This window comes from Aptenodytes patagonicus, chromosome 12 (genome assembly GCF_965638725.1).
Source record: "Aptenodytes patagonicus chromosome 12, bAptPat1.pri.cur, whole genome shotgun sequence".
NCBI lineage: Eukaryota > Metazoa > Chordata > Aves > Sphenisciformes > Spheniscidae > Aptenodytes > Aptenodytes patagonicus.
Window position 1 is genome coordinate 18,757,105 of NC_134960.1, and position 22,738 is coordinate 18,779,842.

At 37.4% G+C, this 22,738-nt stretch overlaps 1 protein-coding gene across 1 annotated transcript in view; it reads left to right on the top strand.

Moving 5' to 3' along the window:
- Positions 1–22,738, top strand: part of DOCK2 (dedicator of cytokinesis 2) — a 213,534-nt gene that overhangs the window by 8,366 nt on the left and 182,430 nt on the right. The window contains exons 2-15 of the mRNA XM_076349698.1: positions 1,916–1,999; positions 4,858–4,898; positions 7,641–7,696; positions 7,857–7,953; positions 9,812–9,960; positions 12,040–12,175; positions 14,415–14,569; positions 15,200–15,281; positions 15,730–15,865; positions 16,459–16,534; positions 17,540–17,616; positions 17,973–18,098; positions 18,944–19,068; positions 21,550–21,648. Of these exons, the coding sequence (XP_076205813.1) occupies positions 1,916–1,999; positions 4,858–4,898; positions 7,641–7,696; positions 7,857–7,953; positions 9,812–9,960; positions 12,040–12,175; positions 14,415–14,569; positions 15,200–15,281; positions 15,730–15,865; positions 16,459–16,534; positions 17,540–17,616; positions 17,973–18,098; positions 18,944–19,068; positions 21,550–21,648 (1,439 nt within the window). The remainder of the gene's footprint in view (positions 1–1,915; positions 2,000–4,857; positions 4,899–7,640; positions 7,697–7,856; positions 7,954–9,811; positions 9,961–12,039; positions 12,176–14,414; positions 14,570–15,199; positions 15,282–15,729; positions 15,866–16,458; positions 16,535–17,539; positions 17,617–17,972; positions 18,099–18,943; positions 19,069–21,549; positions 21,649–22,738) is intronic.

The window sequence follows — 22,738 nt, forward strand, 5'->3', positions numbered from 1 at the left end:
TAATTGCTGTTAAATGAAGTTTTTGAGAGCAAACCCAATATGCAATGTGAATATATGACTCAGTAATTTGCATCTATATTTTCAGACAACTACAACTGTAAGTAGCGCAGTGCATATTTTGAAATGTAAAGTATATGCTAGTCAACAGTAGTCTTAATCTGTATGGACATTTCAGGAAACCAGTAAGAGCACACATCCACACACACCCCCAGCCCCCCAAACACTCCGGTGAAAACACCTCTTTAAATGTCATTATAACTTAGGAGGGTTGTTTGCCATCTTCCATTTCTTGAAATCTGTGTCAAGGATAATGAAAGGAAGCCAGTCAGAACGTAACTACACATCTACTACTTAAATTCATTTTTTTGTTGAGCTAAGACGGTTCTCTGAGGATCACTGAGGAAGTGTTTTCAAGATTCTCTTGAATAACTGGCTGAATCTGAACAGCAGAGCCTCACTTCAAAGTTGTTGGGTTGGTTTTTTTTCTTTTTTTCTCCCCCCTTATGTTTAATGATTCAAGCCCTGCTCTACCCAACCAGGAGGAGGAACTGGTGGGAAGGCCTCTTTCATGTCAACAAAAATAAGAACTTATTTTTGGTCCAATAAGCCTCTTAATTAAACCTGAAATTCCTTCTATTTCTGTTCCAGAAATATAATGATGGCAAAAGAAACAAGAAACACAATTTATGGAACATTTTAAAAAGTGAAGAGGATCAATCTATTTAGCTCTACACTCCTACCTTAGGCATTTTCATGAAAGGCAATTTAATTTGAGACTTTAAACATGATTTTAAGTAAAATGTTTAAGTAAAATGTGTCATTAGCATACATTTTGGCCTAGCAGAAATTAATATCCTGCTTTAGAAGCCTGGAGCGGGGAGCAAAAGGAATGCAGGAATACACTGAAGGTAGGTTTAGCTTTCTAGATCAGTTTTTGCCTAGTCCAAAATACTGCAAGTTTGGATGCTCTGTATGTGTGGATGGATTGGGACACTGTCATGAGAAAAAGAAGAAAACCCTGCTGACTGATATCTTTACTGCACAACAGAGGTCATGGTTAGTAGCTAGTGTGCTGTTCCTACTTGTACAGTTTAATTGTGGTCTCAGGCTTACATATTTTAATCAGTTTCCCTGTGTGATACTAGCTTCAATAACTACTGCTACTCTGTGATGCTATTGTAAAAGTCTATAACCAAGCCCATGAAGAAAAAATATACAGAAACAAATGCTTACCATAGCAGCCCACATCCTGTAGCCCTAGAACTAGTAAAGAAGATTATTTTCTTGAATTCTCTCTGAAACTTAGCTCTTTCTTAACCACATATAGATAAGCTTCTGATTAGAACACTTTTAAAATCCGCTGCTCCTGTGTTCCTTTCATAGTGATTAAATACAGAAAATTACAAAACCTTCTACTGTTTCCATATAAAACACAGTTTCATGTTTAGATGAAGGATCTAAATCCAGGAAAGAATTCAGTAAATTCAGTTTTCATACGTGTCTCTGCACCCCTTCTCACCAGTGTTGCCATAAATTTCTGTAAACTGTGCACTTAAATTGCTAGTCAGACCAGTAGACTAACAATTCTCCAGCACAATGAACATGTATATATTGAAGACCTGCATCTAAATAGGTGCTCTTAAATCCTGTGCAGAGCAGTTGTTATGAATAGCTGCTTGTCACGCATATGCTTTTTTTGGTTTTTTGTTTTCAGTGCTGGCCACTTTGCATTTTCACAAGAAAAGAGATTAAGTAATGGTAACAGATGAAGCGTCTTGATAGAATTATGGTTCTGTTTGTTTATTCTAGTGTATTTATCCTAGTATCAGAAACTTAATAACTATGTGTGGTTTTGAGTTTAACTATAGTGTATGGCTGTATTGAAAAACAGTATTTTAATCCTTGAATTTTTCAGCTATATACAATTTCAAAGGCACAGGAATACTACAACTACCTCTACAGATTGGTGATGTGGTCCATATCTTGGAGTCCTGTGAAGGTAAGTCAGTTGCCTTCAGGCTATAGGTTTCTCTGCATGAATAACTTACTTAATCCTTTCACTTCACAGCAATTCTCTGTGTTACATAAGTAGTTGTCTAATGCTCTTATTTGTAGTGGTGGTAGTCTATTTTGAGGAAGAACCTATTCATTTTTGGAGAGCCAAAATCAGAACTGTTACAGTACATGTGGTTTTTTTGGGAAGCCATTACCAAATGAGGAAGTCATCAAGGTGAATGCAGAGTTTGTGAAGTTCATGCCAGCTTGTAATATACCTGATGGAAGTTACATTAGATTTGATTGAAGTTTTAATGGAGTACGCTTTTGCCTCCAAACTAAATATTTGTTGCTAGGAGATACTCAGCACCCTAGTCATCTTATAGTATAAGAAGGAAATCTAGTATGTTAAAGCAGTCTGTAGGTCAGCATGATAGAAACATTTCTGAAAATTATCCAACTTACTGAACATGCTAAACAGCAGAATTCCAAGTCAAGTCGTGCATGATAGATAGTCAATATGCTGATACGAACTTATGTAGTTAGTATGTGGAGATATCTGACCAACTGGCATAAGCATAAAAAAAAGTACAAGCAGCGGAAGAATAAGTGAACATAAAATTTTTGTACATTTGTGAAGCTGAATTCATCGATGATACTGTAGTGATAGTGTATTCCTCCACATTGATTTGATCTGTACTTTCACAATCTGACTGAATTCTTTCAGTCTTCAGTGCTTCAAGCTTTGCAAAATATATTGTAAAATTATCTTCTTCAACCTACTTCCACTGTCTGTCAGTTGTCTCTTATTAACTGTAGTTATGTTAAATAAAAAGGCCAACTGCTGGATTATGCAGTTACAGAGACAGCTCAGTGTTGAAAGACACTTTGTATGTTGTGGTCATAAGGCTGCAAAGAATCTGAAGCTGTTTGAGCCCAGCCAGTTCCACTTCATAGAGCTCTGGGTTGTTTTGCATGGAAACAACAAAGTATTTGAGAGAAGAGCATCTGAGAAACCATACCTCCAATGTTTTGGAGGCGTATTTTTTTCTTCTACTTGTAAGAGAAATTCAGTATCTCTAAGCATCAGTGAAAATACTGGTGTTGCTCATTAGACTATTAGTCAACAGATGCATCTCTCAGTCATGAGTAATGATTTGTGTCCTCTCCTAAAAACATGAAAGGTCTGCATAATTCTTTAAACCTCCATTCTAAACATTTTGGCTAAGAAAAAATACATTGGGAAACCAGAAACCTCCTCATCCTTATATTGTCTCTGTTAATTGCAGAAATAGCATTTCAGGTTTCTGACTCCTGTGGCACATTTGTTGTCAGCCCAGCCTAGCAAGTTGACTGGTGATCTTACGGGGTTATTTTTTATCTAAAAGTCTTTTCTGAACCCTCAGCTCTTAACACGCTATGTCATAGCTCGCTTTATGAAATACATTTGTCAGTGAAGGTGGAATCTTTTGTATTGCGCAAGTGAGGAAATTCATCTTTTATCAGATACCTTAAAAATATGCTGCCAGCTGCAACTGAAGAGTAACCAACAGTAACAGGTTTCTTTCCTGCGCTCATTTTACGTGCTATGTCAGTTTGTTTTGCGTGCACAAAATATATGCACAGAACATACATGTGCAGTCACAGCAAATGGGATGAAATAGATTTTACACACTTGGTTGTAAATTGGAGACTATGTGCAAATAATTCAGTTTTAGAAGTAAGTTGGAATTCTATTGTTGAGAAGATACTGGAAAAAAAATTCCAGTGCTGAAAAACCTGAAAAAATCTGTCCCAAGTCTTTCTTTGAGGTCAGTGAGTCTCCCGTGACTTTTAACAGTGCCTTTCTCACAGAACTGTTTGGGGTATGGGATTTTTTTTTTTTTTATGCTTTGGTTGCATGGCTGAAATACCTGTGCTGTGTTAGAAATGGTGAGAGAGAGAAAAGGTGGTAGGGAAGAGACAGTATCTGTTCATGAAATTAAGAGTCAGAAAATGTAAGCTTTTAGCTATAAAATGCTTTCTTTGGGGTGAAATAAAAGTAGTGTTCAACTCCGCTGAATACTGTTGCTGTGCAGGTAATGTTTCATGATGGAATGTGTGTACAGTGGATGTGGCTCCTGTTGTAATTTAGTAAGGTTAAACTCTTCATTTTATGTTCTTTGTAGAAGTTTATTGTGACTTAACTGGGGCATAGATAGAACAAAGTCTGAATTAGTATTTTAAGTGCCATGACCACAATACTGCACTCCCTTCTTTCAGAAGGGGTTTCTAGTTATGAATGGAGCAGGAGCCCCATAATAGCCCTTCATTTTCTTGAGGTTCTAACTTCAGCTTTAGACTAGGAAGCTGCTTATTCGAGTTGGGTCCAAAAGCCGTAATTCCTCATGGCAGAAAGATGGCTTACTCTTCTTACGTTCAAGGAAGTTGGATATATAACCACCATGTACTGTATTGGATTAATACTACATCTAGAACACAATCGGAAGACCTTCATGGGCTATCCAGTATCATGAGTGATCTTGGTTGAGAGAGAGATGGGTGTGTGTGTTATATATTTCAGCGCAAAACAGCTTATCCTACCTTTTTTGTGAGTGTGGGGGTGTTAAATTCTGTGTAAGATTACCTGTACTTACTATGTAAGACTTGAAAGTAGCCCATATAATCATACTTGCTAATGTGCAAGTCATGCCAAATACGCTTCCTGATATTCACTTTCATCTATGTATTTTTGAAGTAACTATTAATTTTTAAACATCCTATGCTAGATAGTTCTTATATGAAACAAACCCCATGACTTTATTATATGCTTTTTTTATGCATATGTTCTGTCATACTAAGTGCACCCTTTCTTCCTTTTAGATTGGTACAAGGGTTACCTAGTAAGACACAAAGGATCAGAGGTAAGGTCATGCTGTTCATTCCTATGGGACTGTTTTTATGAAATCAACCCACGAAGTGGGTTTTTTAGTATCTCTTATCAGATAGTCCGATTCTGATCTCTGAAGTCAGCTATCTCCATTCTCTTTCCTTTCAAGATGAATAAAATGATCAGCGCTTGTCTTGGACAATGTTGGTAAATATTAGAAGTGAGGACTGGGAGAAGCAGATCAATGAAGAAAAAATTACCGTGCCTTCAGATTAACAGACTGATGAAGACATTTGAAATAACTTTTTGAGTTAACTTACTGCTAGATGTGTCTGTTTCTGCACTTTTTTCTAAGGATTCTTTAGGCTACATTCAATCTAAACAACTCCCATCAGGCTTATATTCTTAGATATATCTCTAATGTACAAAAATCATATTAATTTAAAAAAAAAAGTCAGTATTCTTATACCTAAAGATGGAAAGCCACAAACGAATAGTTTTTACCCTGGGTATGATGACTCCTGAGTTAGCTAGCAAGAAAATTACTTTTTGGTTTCAAAGGCACTTTTCTAGAATAAAAGCATTTTGTTAAACTTGCTCTTAGGATCTTTTTTTTTTTTTTTAGGGAGCAGCAATGCAAAGGCATTTGAAGTTAGAGATTCATGCCTGTATTACAGTAAAAATCTTTGGAAGTGGCTTCCCTGTAGCCTGGAAAAAGGATGTATAAAACCTTCACAGCCACTTAAAAAGGGATATCTGGGGAGCAGAGGGACAGTTGTTGGCAGAGAATATGCCATTAGAAAAAATCAGAACGGTCTTAAGTTGTCTATTTCCCCTTTTCCTTATTTTGAATTCAATGGCTTGTAGTTATTAGCAATAACTTGCATTAACTTACAGCAACTAATTTATGTCTATTGTCAAACTGTATGTGAAAGTAAAATAGTTTAGTTTCCTTTTGGAAGCATTAGAGGCTTGATTTACTCTTTTACTTCATTGCTCAATGACTGCACATCCTAAAAGACAGAGGAATGAATAATTATTTGTGATGATTATGCATAATCATTTTCTCCAGACTTCTACCTGTTGTTTCTCATGTTCTGTGAGCTCCAATACAACTGCATAGTACACCTTATTTGCCTGCTTCCATTTCTAGCTCGTCACAGATGAGGTGGAAGCCAGGCTAGTGATAAGGGAGTTCACCACAAGTTCTTGATACAGCACAGTATTTCAGTGGAAGCTACTCAAAGTAGTTACTATCAGCTGGTTGATCTACAATAATAGAGGGTGGATATGAGAGAATGGCTAACGATCCTCCCATCCTGTTCAATACTATAACTGTGTTTTAAATACTACTTTGACATTTCTTTTGGCTCAAAATGCTATTTCTGTTTATTCTAATTAAAACTTTTATTTTGATTTATTAACATTTAGTCTAAAACTAAAAAGGGAAAATATTTGCCAGAACTAACCACTTCTTTTTAACTAATTCTTAATATTGCTAAAGGGTTTCATCAAGGTCAACGTGCATAACATGTTTTAAGAAGTATTATTAATTTCATATAGTAAGATTTAACTAAATTTACTATTAATGGGACCTCCTTTTTTACTTTGCTTCTTCATGGACTCTTTTGAACTTAAATCTTAATGAAAAACTGTGGAAGTGATGAGACATGATTGTGTTTTGATTAAGATCGTGCTAAAAGAAAATGGCTATAAAAGCTGAAATCTAATTGAGAGAAAAACTTTGTAAAGTACCACATATGGATGTCAGTTATTGAATAGGAAGAATCCAAGAAGAACCTAGCTTAATTACCAAGACTAAATTTGCTAGTTAATGTGAGGATTGTTGTGGATAGATCGATGGTCAAACATTCCTTTAGGATGACTTAAAACATTTCAGCTGTTGTAGAGCAAGGACACATCACATTAGATCATTTTGTCTGGTAACCGTTTTTTTCCTACAAAAGTCAATTAAAAATAAATGTTGAGAATGTAATGAAATCTGGTGCCTCCTTTGCTGTACCTTGCTGGGCATCTTACTGCATGGCCCTAGGTAGTATAAAATGAGACCATAATCTCAATTGCAGTGGTGCCACATATACCTAAGAGGGCTGAGAGTTACAGCTTTACTAAGTGTCTCCCTTCTTTGTGCATTGCAAATGAAAGGTCAGTTTTCTTAAAACAATTTTAGTCATGCACACTGTTCTTGGCTCTTATGCTTCAAAGTAAACTTTGAGTTTACTGTCCTTCATGTCAGTGGCCATTTTGCTATTTATCCCGGGTGATTTCCTCTGTCTATCATTATTTCTTTCACGAGATGCAATGATCCTGTATCAGCATCTCTCCTTTGGTTTGATAATCAAGCTGATCTCTAAATTAGACTGCATTTTTTTCCTAGAATGATAAATGTATGGGTGATGCACAGAGAAAAATGTTTCTTTACTGTATTTACACTGTATGTACTGTTTCCTGGGGGAGTAGGTAGTGGGGATGGGGGTGGAAGATGGTGTTTCTTACAAAGAAATATAATTCCATGCATTCTGTATTTGCAGAAAAGGATATGACAAAAGTTCTACTATGTGTCTGTCAAACAGAAATGCATCTAGCTGGACAGAAAACTAGATAGGCAGCAGTTAATTTGGAGATTATAGTTTATGTTCATAGTCATAGTTTTATGAAAAAAATTTAGAAGTGGGTTTTGGAAAGCTCTCATTTATTACTTAAATGTTCTTGGAGAATAAGAGTGCATTGTATTTTTTTTTTTCTCCGTCAACAGGGAATATTTCCTAAATCTTTCATCCACATCAAGGAAGTTACTGTTGAAAAGAAAAGGTATTGAATTCAACTGTTTTATTACATTAAGGATCTTGTCTGGTAAAGAATGAGTTTTAAGGCATTTATATGCCTTAAACACAGTAACTATAATATAAACTCATGAAATTCAGACACTCTTTTTCATTTTCATTGTGTTAAATTTTCTTCTCTTTCCTAGACATACGGAAAATATAATACCTGCTGAAATTCCTTTAGTTCAAGAAGTTACCACTACTCTCTGGGAATGGGGAAGCATCTGGAAACAGCTCTATGTGGTATGACATTTTTGCATGCTGTGTGTGGCCTGTAAATATTTATGCTTATTGAGGCCTTGTTCAAATTAGTGTCTTAGATGCAGGGCAGGATCTGGGAGGATTTAAGAAATTACTCCTTCATCACTGCTCTAGATGATTACCACTTTCTTCCATGGCTTTAAATTAAAAGGCTGACTTACTGCTGAGGAGTGGTGTAACTTCATGCCTTTAGTTTCAACCTTGAGTATCCTGTACATCATAAATTTTTCATAGCTGTTCTTTGTAGAGTTGACAAGTTTCAAGATAGGAGTGTCAAACATAACTAAGATGCATTTGAAAAAAAGTCACCGTGTTCTTGGGATGCCAGAACAAAAGTTGTTCAAAGGTTACTGGGAGCGTGTAGCTATTAACAATTGGCAATTTCAAGAGGTTGGTCTTTTTACTTTCAATATCTTAATTTTACCGTTCTTAAAGAAAAACATTTTTTTCCATCTTGGAGAAAACTGTTTTTTCCTGTGAGCACTTTTACCAATACATAAAAGTGCAATGAATTTGCACTTTGCACAAATACATTTTTTACGCTGAGGGTGGTGAAGCACTGGTACAGGTTGCCCAGAGAGGTGGTGGATGCCCCATCCCTGGAAACATTGCAGGTCAGGTTAGACAGGGCTCTGAGCAACCCAATCTAGTTGAAGATGCCCCTGCTTGTTGCCGGGGGGCTGGACTAGATGACCTTTAGAGGTCCCTTCCAACCCAAACTATGCGATGATTCTATTCTATGAATTTGGAGGTATTAGTCAAAATGGCCACTGCACCAGCATCTGTGTTCCTTGTAAGTAAGCAACCTGTAGTCATGATGGTCTTTTGCACGTGCTTGTAATGCCCACAGTGTAATATAGAACTGCAGAAGTGATTCATGATTTTTTTGTAAATTATCTTTTTATTTTAATGGGACCTGAAATATTTTTGCAGGCCTCAACCATCCTGTATGCAGAGACCAAACCTTTCTTACAATATTATACCTGACCTTGGACTACAAGACTCTGAGAGATAAAATTTGAAGGATAGAAGGCTAATTTTTACATTTGCATAATCATAGATATTTTGCATGTTGTAACCCTACATTAATCCCTACTGATTCTTGTAGGGACTGTTAATGAACTTTTGGCCATCAGACTTAGGTTAAAGTGTTGACTGGAAAAACATCAAAAGATGGTGAATTTTTCTAGTACCTGAGTAGTCTCGTCTAATGGATAACCTGTTTCAACAACTTGCACTGACTGCTCCAGATCCCAGCCATTGGATTTTGCTTTTTCTCTTTTGGGGCAAAGAAATCTTGAACATGGTATAGTTTTCCTCATTAATATACTTACTGAAACGTGTCACTACTTAGTCTTCCTCTTGTTAAAGTCAACAATTAAAACTTGTTTCAGTGAATGACACTGGAACTGCTTTAGTGACTTCTATGCATTCTCTCACTTCTCTCTTAAATGTATTAATACCACAATCAAATGTCGTTGTTTCCAGCATGCTCTTATCAGTATCTCATACAGAAGTAAATTGCTTCCATAATGTTTTCTCTTGATGAGACTTAGTTAACAAATTTTAAAACAGCACAATTAAATAAAACAAAAATAACATAATTCCCTATCCCCATACAAACTACTTAAATTTCATGTCCTTTCTTAATGGTCACATGGGAGACTCTGTCCTTAACAATTTGTAGGATGAGAGGAGGAAGGAAGCCAGGCTCAGTACTTTGCCTAATTCTTGCTCCTGCAATCATTTAGCATTAAATATGACACATCTTTTAATTGTCAAGACCAATGTTTCGCTTCAACTTTAAGCTTGAAACCTATTGTTTTCTTTTATATCCTAGACAAATAAGAAAGAGCGGTTCCAGCAGGTGCAGTCTATGATGTATGACTTAATGGAGTGGCGGTCACAGCTTCTGTCCGGGACTTTGCCAAAAGATGAGCTCAAAGAACTCAAACAGAAAGTCACTTCCAAAATTGACTATGGTAACAAGTAAGTGGCCTACGTTCCTTCTGGAAAACATGATTTATTTTAAAGCACCAGCTAGAACAGAGATGATGATAAAGTTTCCCGTTTGCAGTTTTGTAACTTATTAATGTGAGATGTAGACTTAATGAATCTTCTTTTTCAAACTTCTCCCTATTATTCCTGTGATAATAGTAGATAGCATGTTGAGGCTTCTCATAGCAAATCACTTTTTCAAAATATTAATTTATTTGTTAATTATAGCTATATGAACTTATCAGTTGTAAAGATTTGAGGTCAGATAACTGGCCTTTATATACATATAACATCAGTGTACTCAGGACCCAAAACTTGTCCATCCTTCACAAACACAGCCTACCTCTAGTAGTGTTATGCTGCCATTTCAAAAGTGGTGCTGAGAGACCTTAGTGTGGTGGATGAATAGCAAAAGTCTGAAAAGTCTGAAGTGTACAGAGCCTTTGCTAAAGGCATCACACCACCACCCTACCCCTCCGTGCCCCACCCCTCCCACCCACCCCGGTTTACTAGGGGATTTCCAGGCAGAACTCTGGTTCTGGTAGTAGAAGTGAAACTACCAGGGATAGAAGAGTTATTTGACAAAATGCCTTGTCTGCTTCTTGCTCATGAAAAGTCACTGCAATGCAATTTTTGACAAAAATGGGGTTATGTGGGGTTGAGTGGTGTTCCACGATCTGATAAAGGGGGAGAGAGAGCTTGGTAAACAAATCTTCATAGTATTGGTTTTATAGGCATTGGAATCTGTTTATAAACTGTATTTAGCTATTGCAAGTGACTGTGGTTATTGTGGCCTGAAGGCCTATATGCAGCTGAAAGTCTTCAGTTACCTGTGGCTAGACATAAACAATGACCACGAGATGTTACGAAACTCTTAACTTGTTCACTGTGATTTGGATGCACAGATTTCTGATAAATTGTATTCTTAAGAGAATACACTACGGGAATACACGTATCCTGCTACACTATGTAGAGCTGAATGGTCACTCCAAGACAGATTTTACTTTGAAATGCTCCAATCAAAGAAGCCTAGCTCTGATTAAGACAACATTAACATTTCTTTGCTTTCAGACTTTTGTTTTCACACTCTTATCTTCTTTCCAAATTATGAGACAGTAAGCTTCTTTCCGTGGAAGGGATGTTTAAAATGGTTTAGGATTGTATAGAGGAAAAGTGCAAGTTGGATAGTATTTGTAAGTGCCTGAAAGTGTGGGGTTGAGTTGTGATGTGTGAAGGAACCTTGCCAAACTGCGGAGAAGGAATAAAGGGGAATGACAATGGAGCCTGAGTGGGTCATTGTGGGAGAGGAAATTGAACACCAAATCAGAAGAGGTTGTGGAGAATCATGTAAGGTGATGAAGATGGCTTGCAGTCTGATACAGACTGCTTCAAACAACATTAACAGTGCCATAAGGGCAGCCAGTACATTTTAGAAATTGTGAAAGGTACAGTCCGGCACAAAGTAGACCAATTTTAGAGGGAGATGGAGGAGTGAGATCCTGCATAGGCAAGAAAGGCTATCTCTTGGCTGAGGTGACACCATGGCACTGTGGGCAAGAATATGTAGGATGTATGGAGGTAAGACTTGAGTTTTGAACATTGAGGGGAAAAAAGAGTGGAAGGAAAAAAAGCATGATTTGTATGAGAGCAAAGGAGAACAGAGCATAGTAGTTAGTTAAGTAACAGGACTGGGAGAGTGCGAGAGCAACATAAAAGCAGAAGGTAACAGGAAAAACCTACGCAACTTGATTACAAAGGCTATACGTTAAAAAGCAAAAGAGATGAAGACTGCTTGAAGTCCTTGAACGTGGTGAATCTATTTTATGTGATAGGCATTTAAATGCTTTGGTGACATTACTATAAATTCCTAAAATGGATAAATACCAAACAACAGCTTGAAAAGAAAATCGTGGGGTTTAGTTAAATTTTTCTTCGATCAAATACTGTTGCATGTATTTACACTTACTTTATTGCTTTAAAACTTGAAGCAGCTCCTTGTGCATTACATTTCTAATCTTTATTTTTATAGAAGGAAATAACCCTGCCATTATGCTCTTTGTATTTTCACAGGATACTTGAGCTAGATCTAATAGTTAGAGACGAAGATGGAAATATCTTGGATCCAGATAAAACCAGTGTCATCAGCCTATTTCATGCACATGAAGAAGCAACTAATAAAATCACTGAGCGAATTAAAGAAGAAATGGTAGGAATGACTGGCCAAACTTAATGCTTCCTTTGCTAAAATCAAAATGAAAAACCAGTACGAGGCTTGAAGGATGTAACCTTCTACCATAAAAGTTGGTGGAAACTTTTGTCTCTGACTGAACTAAGAGTAGATTCACATTCATATATTATAAATATGGCTGAGCCTCAAATGGAGCTAGTTGCATTTGTGCACTGAATTCAGGCTGTGGGCTAGGCTGAAAGCCTGTGTCTAAAGCTGGTTCTAAATCCATTCTTGGATTCCTAAATAGAAATATGTCTCCTCATTCCATCTGTGGGCTACTCAATTGTCTGATTCGCGTAGAGAATAATTACAGACTTGGAGTTCAGGCTACAAGCTATGACTAACCAAAGCTCTTTTTTTGAAGATCTTGTGACAACACTAGTTGTTTGCTATGTGTTGCTGCTTGTTATTTAGTCTGAAGAATTTAAACTCACTAAAGAGGAACTCAGGTGAACTCAGCATAATCTTGTGGACACCAGAAGTTAGCATGCCTAAGCAAAGCTGATGAGTGCATAAATTTCATCTTTTAAAATGCAAAGCAGGTGACTATACTTCCTTGACGTTTTTCTGTATTAAATCTGTTCAGGGACTTGTAAGATACTTGGGTTCTTTTCTTCATTCATGAGAAAATAAACAGTAATAAAGCAAGTAAAACACTTGCCCAAAAAAAAGTTGGGTTGTCATGACACTTCAGTAATGCCCATGACAAATCACTGGAAAGCACCTTATGAGTTGTTCTCATCAGTGTCACTAAATAAATCTTGCTTCCCAGACATCAAAATGTAATTAACAGGCAATATAAGGAAAATTAAACTTGGTAGTCTGCAACAGACTGTGGTGACTTGTTTTAAAAATAGAGCCAAACAATGGGTAAAAAGAGCTTTAGGCCATCAAATGTTAAGTAGCTGTTTCTAGGTGGTTTAAATGGGATGTAGGTAGAAATTAGGAGCCTATTTTTGAGTCAGTGAACCTGCTCATCTGTGTCCTGATCTCAGCATGTGTTATTTGTCTCCTCTTCAAAGAAGCGTATTTTGTTTTGCTAGTGTTCCTAGCATACTGAAACCCCACTACGATGTGGATAGTAGGCCTTCTGCTATATCCTACTGTGTTCAAAAATCACCTCTTTCAGACCTGTAGGCTTGCTTTTGTAGTGACAGCTTAATACTTTCTCTTCTCTTTGAGGTGGTGATAATGTTTCACTATTTATATAATTGCCCAGTGGCTGAAGAACTGGCCTAAGATATGGAAGTCATAGAATCATAGAATATCTCAAGTTGGAAGGGACCCATAAGGATCAACTCCCTGCTCTCTACTCCTAAAGGGAGAAGAGAACTTAAAGGTTTAAGAACCTAAAGTTTTAAGTTCTTACAGCATAGCAAAAACATTGTCAAATCTTTTAGGCGCAGTCTTTTACCAAAATTTTAGTAAAGGACTTCAGAACAGTTCCATTGAAAGCAGCCTGATTTTCTTGGGAGGTAAGGTTTTTGAATACATTCATATACAGGAGGGAAACTTAACCTGGCTCTTTTCTCCTGAATGAAAATGAATGTAAGATTTTCAAGAAAGGAAGGTTTCTGGAGGTGAAGGGAGAAGGGAAGAGAAACGGCTTAACTATTGTGTTCCTTGGAAATATTCATAAAATAAAGTAATCCCTGTTCGATTTCTAAAAGGAGACACCTACCTGGAAAGCATAATATGCTTAGAATCCCGTTCAAAGGAAGTTCTTTCTGAGTAAGTCCCTTAAGTACTGCAAAAGAATGATTTAAGCCGCCTCTGTCATCAGCTTTTTCATTATTTGCTAATGGATGTAGCTCCCTAGTCTGGGTGCAGTGTTTTAAAGAACCCAGTCTGAGCTTTTCATCTCCTCGCATACAGTGAAGGCTCTGGAGAGGAAGGTGGGATCTTCCGTACCTATGTCACTTCTGCACCTTCTAACCTGCTAACTTTCTAGCTTCATAGTAGAAAAGGATGTTGATACACTGATGAAGCATTGCGGAGGGTCAGAAACTTATTTGCTAGTCATGTCTGCGTTGTTAAGCAATGTCTTTCAGAGGAATATACAGGGCAATGCTTATTTGCTGGAAACAAGTATTTTTATCCAAAATTTCTATGATATTTCAAGGTTAACTTACATATGATAAAAACTGAAACTACTTGTAGTACCCCACCATTTTAATTCATGGATCTAGCTAATGATTTTCCTCTTTCTGAGTAGTCAAAGGATCAACCAGACTATGCATCGTACTCCCGAATGTCGTCTTCCCCCACCCACAGCCTATACGTCTTTGTGCGGAATTTTGTTTGCCGAATTGGAGAGGATGCAGAACTCTTTATGTCACTATACGATCCACAGAAATTAACAATTATAAGGTAAGCTTTCTTTTTTTATTGCAAAAGAGTAGCAAAAGGAGCTAGCCAAAATGAAGTAAAACAGTTGCCAACGTGCTAGTAATGCAGAGAATACAGAAATAAAAGGAAGAGACCAAAAAGGAAAGGGAAGTGTGGACAGATCTAGTTGTTGGCGGCTATTAAAGAATTCTAGGGTAAGGGAACCCAAATATTTTGATAGGTAATTCCTGGATTGAACATTCAGAATTTTGGAGAAGCCTGAGACCACTTCAAAGTTAAGAGATTTTTCTTGATGGGGAATGTTGTGGTGTCTGGAGCAAAGTGCTGAAACAGGGGGAAGGGGACAAAATGGGAGTAACTTATAAATTCAAATATAGATTAAGATTCTGTTGAGTATTGCTGTCAAACAGACTGATGATAAGGTTTCCTCCAAAAAAGGTGCCATTCTAACTTATGTTCAAGTTATTTTTCCAAACTTACTGATGGTATTTTTGTGTAGCATTTTTCTGGTCTTTTTAGTCTGGTATTTAAACAATCACCACAGACTATTATCTGTTACGCAACCTTTGTTATGTACTGTGGTTTTTAATGTGCTGTGAAAGGGAAGAATTTTTAAATCATGTGACAATAAGATATTTATCTTCATAACAGTGAGAACTACTTGGTGAGATGGGGGAGTAGAGGCTTTCCAAAGGAAATTGATATGCTCAACAATCTTAAAGTAGTGTTCACAGTAAGTGTTTTCCAGTTTGCTTTCATATTTGCAAATCGGATTGTCTCTTCTCTGTGCTTACTATCAGAACTCCTGAAGATCGAGCAAGATGAAGAAGGAAGCAGAAGTAGTCTTAGAAACGGAGCAAGATGACCAGTCATTGAGTGCTTTAAGGCAGTGACAATGCTTCAGTGTCCTTTCTTCAAATCAATTTGCTGCCTCATAAATTTACTGATGACTTGATTTTTTTATCTGCTGTACCTCTTGACTGCTACTATTTTCTCTATTTATCTTACCTTATGTTTTCTTCAAACTTTAAACTGTCAGGTTTTTCATCTTTTCTGTGGGCTCAGGGTTTTTTTTTTCCCATTGATTATTGAGGCTCAATTTATTACTGGAGGTCCTGTTAAATTTCACAACTTGGTTCTTCTCCAAGTAATATTTCGATTCATTTTTGTTTGTATCTTAGGATCTTGGCAATAAAGACCTTAGCAGAGACAAAATTTATTTAGTTTGTCAAATAGTCCGAGTTGGAAGGATGGATCTCAAAGACAGCAACTCAAAGAAATACACACAAGGACTAAGACGGCCTTTTGGAGTGGCAGGTAACTGATGTCTCCTGTGCTATATCTGAAGCAGGACCCCAGTGATACTTGACAACCCTGGACCGTAGAATCTCTACCAAGACATGTCAGAATACAAAACAGCTGTATCAACTATCTTCCATATTTAGTTTTTTAAGTCCATAAAGACTGCATCTACATTAGCATTTTAGTTCAGGTCAGAAATGTGCTTTCGAATTTAATTTCCTAATAATTCATACTTACTGCTACACAGTGCAAACCAAAGCACAGTACCAGAGTATAGCAATAGAATTCCTTGCAGGTGAAATAAAACCAATGATTATGTCCCCAGAGCACCACCAATGCACTCATACCCGTATTCGCAGGATTAGACCAAAACTAGTCTGAAGCAATTCTCCCTTTACGCAACATCATGTTTGTAATGTGGACTTTGCACTAAATGTTCTGCCCCACAAATCTACCCCTACTGGGCTATACTGCTTGCTATAGTGAAAAATCTGTATTTACAGATTTACAGAGGCACAAGAACAGTAATGCACATTATTCATAGATAAGAGGAAATATTTTGCAATGCTATTTATTATGTTTTGATGATTCTTCTTTTACTTTTCTAGTTATGGATATTACAGATATCATAAAAGGAAAAGCTGAAAGTGATGAAGAAAAGCAGCATTTCATTCCCTTTCACCCGTAAGATAGTTGTATCTTTTTTTCCTAGACTCGCAAAAATATTTCTGTATCTCTTTGGCTGTAATATTCTGTGAAATGTTTCAAGAAAAAATAATTTTTCCTTTTAATAATTTTGTTTTAATAGTGCTAATTATTTAAGTATCACTTTAAAAGGCATTTAAGACTTGACAGGGGTTACATCCCATGTTAAATGAATGTATATTTCTATGAATGTGCTCCTTCAGACAGCTGGTACCATGTCCTATTTAACAAAACCCAAGTTAAATAGTTATACATACTCAACAGTAAGCTTTGCAAGTATGGATAACTAGTAATTTATGTGCTTGATTCTGTTTTGAATTTGAGAAAAATCTGAGTAAAAACTGGGTTTCAGTTAAAAAGTAGTTGAATGGTCATACATTAACTATCTTCAAAAGAAATGCCAGACCAGCTGCCTAAAAATGTGGTACTCACAGATCAAATGCATAGATGCCAGTATTCACTGGAAACATGTTTGTGCATTCTACACAGCACTGCTGCTATGTACTATGGAGAATAAATTTCATTCTGAAAGACCCAAGTATGACACACTGGTTTATTATTTCACTTGTTAACAAACGTATTGGATTAAATTGTTATGTGAGAATTTGTTTCCAATTTCAAAAGTAGGTGAAAAAAATTCAAAGTTCATTCGTCAGGCTCTTTATCAGGGAAAGTGGACTGGACTGGCATGTTGGTGAATGCAGTCACGTTGTGTGTTCCTACAAAATGATAAGCTTTCATATTGTCAGTCTGTCACAAAACGCTGTTCCTGAAGTTGTCGATTTAATCTTTTTCACTTCAGTGTACACGTAAGCTTAATGTGAGTGGTCTGCAACTTGGAGTGCAAGATAATGGAATTACAGAACATGTTGTAATAAGGTCAAGTACAGCAAAGAGGACTGAGGCTGTTTGTCATCGATGTTCTGAATGGTGTTTGATATATCTAGCACTTAATTCCTAGTAGACATTGTTTTTCTCCTGCAGGGTAGTGGCAGAGAATGACTTTTTACACAGTCTCCTAAGCAAAGTCACTGCATCGAAAGGAGACAGTGGTGGACAAGGTAAAGTAGATTTTTTTTTTTTTTTTTTTTTTAAGTAAAGTAACAAGGTCTTTTTGTGGAACTTCATTTTATATTGTTTACATTTTAGAGAAAGGCTTTTATGTTAGAGCTGTAGCACCATCATGGAGGTGGGTCAACTTTGAAGCTGGAAGTGAAGAATCATGAGTCTGTTGCAGAATCTTGGAGACTATTTAAATTAGTAGCTACAGTTTTGGATCATAGAGCTTTTACTTTCAGCTAAAGGAAGTGGGGGGAAATGAATTCTTATCACTGTTTTGGTGGGTAGAAGAGGCAATCTCTGAAGAGAGATTTTCTTTTTCCTTACCATAAATGTAATCTATTTTTTCTCTTAATAGGTCTCTGGGTAACTGTGAAAATGCTTGTTGGAGATGGGATTCAAACTAGGAAGGACTATCCACACCTTGTAGACAGAACCACAGTTGTTGCTAGAAAGCTAGGATTTCCTGAAATAATCATGCCAGGTAGGAGGTGCTTTCTTCTGTAATAGGAATGGTTTTTTTCATTCCCTAGGTTAATAAGCATCAGCTGCAGCCATATTTACTTATTTCTGTAATGGGTAACTCAGAGGCCTTTAGAATTCACTCTTCATGGTAAGTTTTGTTCCAATATTAAAGGCTATATAAAATAGTGAAATCCTTCGAAAGTATTTTCTAGTACTCAAACAGAAAAAATAAAATCAAGACAGTGAGGGATAATCCCAGCTCCTCGTACTTTCTCATCTTCTAAGTAGATTATGGTGGATGCTTACTTGAATTTTAAATTAACCTTATTTTTATTGTAACTTTATCACTTCGTTTAATAATAATAAACATAAGTTTACAATCTCTTCATTTTTTGGATTTATGGTATTTTTCAATTAAAGTCACTCACTGTCTGCAGTGCTCCTTTTTTTTAAAAACAAACAAACAGCCTCCCCCAAATCCTTCAATTCAAATCTCGATACTTTTAAAAGAAGTCGTTAATTTGTTCACGGGAGAAAATTAAAATACAAAGCTCCCTCTAGAAAGAGAGCTGTGTATTTGGGTAAAATTCAGTAATGGCATCATCCGTCCCCTCACCAGCAGGTGTCAGTGCAGAACGAGAATTGCTTCAAGTCACTTTGGGGACTCCCATTTGGTTCGTTTAACAATACATTGTAGGATCTTCTTCGCTAAGAATAACAGAGATGAAACTTAAGTTCAGATGGAAAATAAGACATTTTTAACTGTTTCACTGCAGCAAGAGAGCCACTCTCTTGTGAAGTTCAGTTGACCCCATGCTCTCACAGCATTTTCATTGACTTTTAACCTTTCCATTTCTTCTTTAGGAGACATAAGAAATGACATTTATATTACATTGCTGTATGGAGATTTTGATAAATACAATAAAACAACTCAAAGAAACGTGGAAGTGATAATGTGTGTCTGTGATGAAGAAGGAAAAGTGCTGCCAGTAAGTTTTCTTTTTTTTCTGTATGATGGACATAGAAACATGAGTTTCATTATAGAAGTAAGCCTTAAACTTCTCATGAAAATACCATTGTGCAAAAACTTGCAGTTCTCTCACTTGTGTCATCTTGTGACATCTCCTGACTGATCAGTTTTATGATGTTTAAAGTGACGTATCTATTAAAGTCCTATAAATGTCTTGCATAAAACTGTAACGGGAAATAACACAGACCTATTTTAGCTGTGCCAAGGAACAAATGCTGTTTCTGACAATTACTGCATTCTTACTCTAGGGTTTTTCTTGTGGAAATTCCCAGAGGAATGCAATTTGTACGCTAAAATGTTAGAAGTACCATTTCTGCTCCATAACAAACCCTTGATTTGTGCCAGGAAGACTGTGTCATTGTCCTTTGAATGAAATACATGGGAAATAACTAAATTAGTGACAACAGAGGAGTGTGGACACTGTACATATGCAACATAAATATTTACAGTGTCTTTTTGCTTGTCTATTTCCATTTTGAGGAATTTTTGTCTTTTCATTAGGGCTTTTGAACACCAGTTCAGTATTCAGGAGGATTTTTGGCCTTTCCTTTTCTGAGCTGTATACTGTTTGCTAAATCAGCACTGTGATTATGAGGGTGAAATCATAATGATGCTTCTTGAGATAAAATAAAGATGGAGTAACTCATTGTGGTTCATGACCTGCTGAAGTATGTTTATGAACTACAGTTAAATGCTTGACCTAAAATTTAACTTTAAAGCTTGGATGAAGAAAACCCTAAACCCACGTAATGCTTAGGGTCCACACAAAAAATTGTAACCCTGATTACGGAACACTACCTATACATATGAAAACACCTAACTATGTTACTTGCATGTACAGAAGTTAACTCTGTTGTGAAATCGCCTTCAGCAACCTCTATTCACAGATAATATGCTTAAAATAGATATACCAAAGTATTCCTTGAAGAAATTAACCTACTACAATGCATTAAACCTTGCATTCCAATATTATGAAAGTTCAGTTCTGCAGATGCATCCTTTCTCCAAATACTAGGAGAAAGTGGATTTGTCACTTTGACTATGATCTGAAACATATGTTCAAATCACACCTGCTTTCTGTGGGTAATATGCCTTAGACATGTTTAAGCAACAATTTTGAGAAGTTAATTGAAATGCTGTTGAATGCAAGTAATAACAAAAGTAACTGGTTTTCCCTTTTAGCCTCCAAAAAATAAATTAATACCAATAAACATTCAAACCCATGTATTTATATTAATTTCAATGTTTCTAATTGTCCATGAATCAAAACATGTATATGTTCACTAAACAGGAAAATGGTTGGTTCTGTTTAGGTATCAAACTCGTTTCAGTTGAAGACCTAGCAGTAGATTTACTGTTGTGAGTAAAAGGCCTTTTGTTCCAAATAAATGTCACAGAATATATTAGAACAAGTTGGTGCATAAACCTTGAAAAATCTCCATTTGGGCAGATGAGACATACCTTTACACACTTAAATCGCTCTGACCAGACCTTACAAATCATCTTCAGGTACCAGCATCACACCCTTCTTGACTAACTGAGATGATGCCTTGGTTACTTAAGTTTGTCAGTTTGAGAAAAGACGTCAAGTCTATACATGTTCATCACCCAGCTCTTCTTAGAGCCCACTGTGTAACCCCTGTAACATGCAATCTATGGGTAGGTCCGGTATAATTATGGAAAATGTTTATTTTCATTATGTTCAGAGGCTTGGAAAATGCAGTATCTTCATATTAACGCTTCTTCTCTGGTGCTTTCATTATTATTTCATTTTGAATGATGCCATATCCAAATTCAAAACTGCTCGTTAAAGACGGGTCTTCATGCTGCACGATATATGCTGGTCCTGAACACGTAGCTTTCACGGAGCGTCTCCAGCCTCCCAAGGCTCCAAGCTGGGGCTGCGCAGGGCTCTGGGGGCAGCACGGCCCAAGCGGCGGGGCCTGTTAACCGGGGAAAGGTTCGCCTCAGGGCCCCGGTGCCCTACAGGCAGCAGCTGCGCCCTCCGCACCGCTCCCAGCCGCCATGGTGGTTTTATGAGGCCGCAGAAGCGCGGACCCAGCGCACTTACCCGGCCGGCGCCGGCCCAGCCCAGCTCCCGCCTGCCGCTGCGAAGGCTCTGTGGCGCCCGGGGGCGCCGTGGCCGCGCGGCTGAGGGCGGGAAGCGAAGCCCGGGGGAGGCCGAGGCTGGCGGAGGGTGCTGCGGCCGCCACGCCGTCGTACCTCAGCGAGCGCCGCCTACGCAGGGGTAGAGCGGGCGGGGGCTCGCGCGGGTCTCGGCGGCGCGCTGAGGTGAAGCTGCCGCCCGCGGCCAGGGGCGGGAGTCCTGGGGGAGGCTGTCGTTCGGTGGCTTGCTTCTCGGTTTGGTTTTGCTCGAGTCGTAAAAATTTACAGAAATGAATGCGCCACTAAGTGCTGTTTCTTCCCTCCTTTTTGTAAGAACGCTGTTTGCTTGGGAGCGGGGGACAAACCCGTGAGCGAATATAGATCAGTTCTTTACTATCAGGTCAAACAGCCACGTTGGATGGAAACGTTAAAGGTATGGTGTAGATACGTTTCACTTGCTTTTTTTCTCTTCATTTCTCGGTACCTCACACAGAAAAGTTGCACAGCATCAGCTTTTTCTAAAAAATAACTTGGTCCTGAATACAGCCAGAAGGATGGAGCCTTAGTCATACATCAGTTACAAGAGAGAGATGATTACTGAGGCTTAAAATTTGGCCTAGAAAATGATGTTAAGATTTTGTCTAGCAAAACAAATGAGGTCATCTTAGATAACCTTATGTCCTAACATGGCTCATCAAAAATGAAATATTGCGTTTGTTCCATTGTGGTGAAACAATAGAGATGAGGAGCTTCAGTTGCATGATTTTAAAAAAAAAAGCCCCCCAAACCAAACCAAAACACATACGCACACACCTCCCCCCCCCCCCCAAGATATTACGGTTTTAGAGAGAAAAAACTGTCTTGGATTTCTTTAGACATACACTAATAATTATCTAATCTAGCTTTAATGTCTTTGGAAAATGCCCAGAAGCTTCCAGAAGTAGTTCTTATAAAGCATATCTCAGGCTTGCTAGCAAGCATGATTTTTTTGAAGATGACTATTGAAGACAATATTGCCATGTACGACAAGCCTGCAATTATTACACTAAGGTGCGTTGCTGAGATTGGGCAGGACAGGGAGGGAATGGAAGTGTGATTTGAAACAGGAGCTTATTTGTTGTTTTGAAAACATTGACCCATTGTTTTTTGCTTAATATACTAGTTTCTTTTTTAAATTATTCTGTAATTCAGACTTTTATACAGAATCATTAACAGCAGATCCTTTTGAAAAGCGTAGTTAATGTGAAGGAGTGTTAGGCAGTAAGAATTGTAAAGGAAAGTTGTGAATGAATGCAAAGGAGTACAAGTCTTTAAAGTTCTAAAACTATAAACTTGATAATATAAAAACTTGTGTTTTTTCTTACGCAGTTGGCCTTTTTTTCTTGCACATTTGTTATAAGTAGGTATGCTACTTTAAGAATAAAGCAGTTGTGAGCTCCTGGGATTCTACTCAAGCCTTTGAAACTGAATTTAATCACAAAAATATACTTATTTTGCTAAATTTTCTTACCTTTTTCACCTGT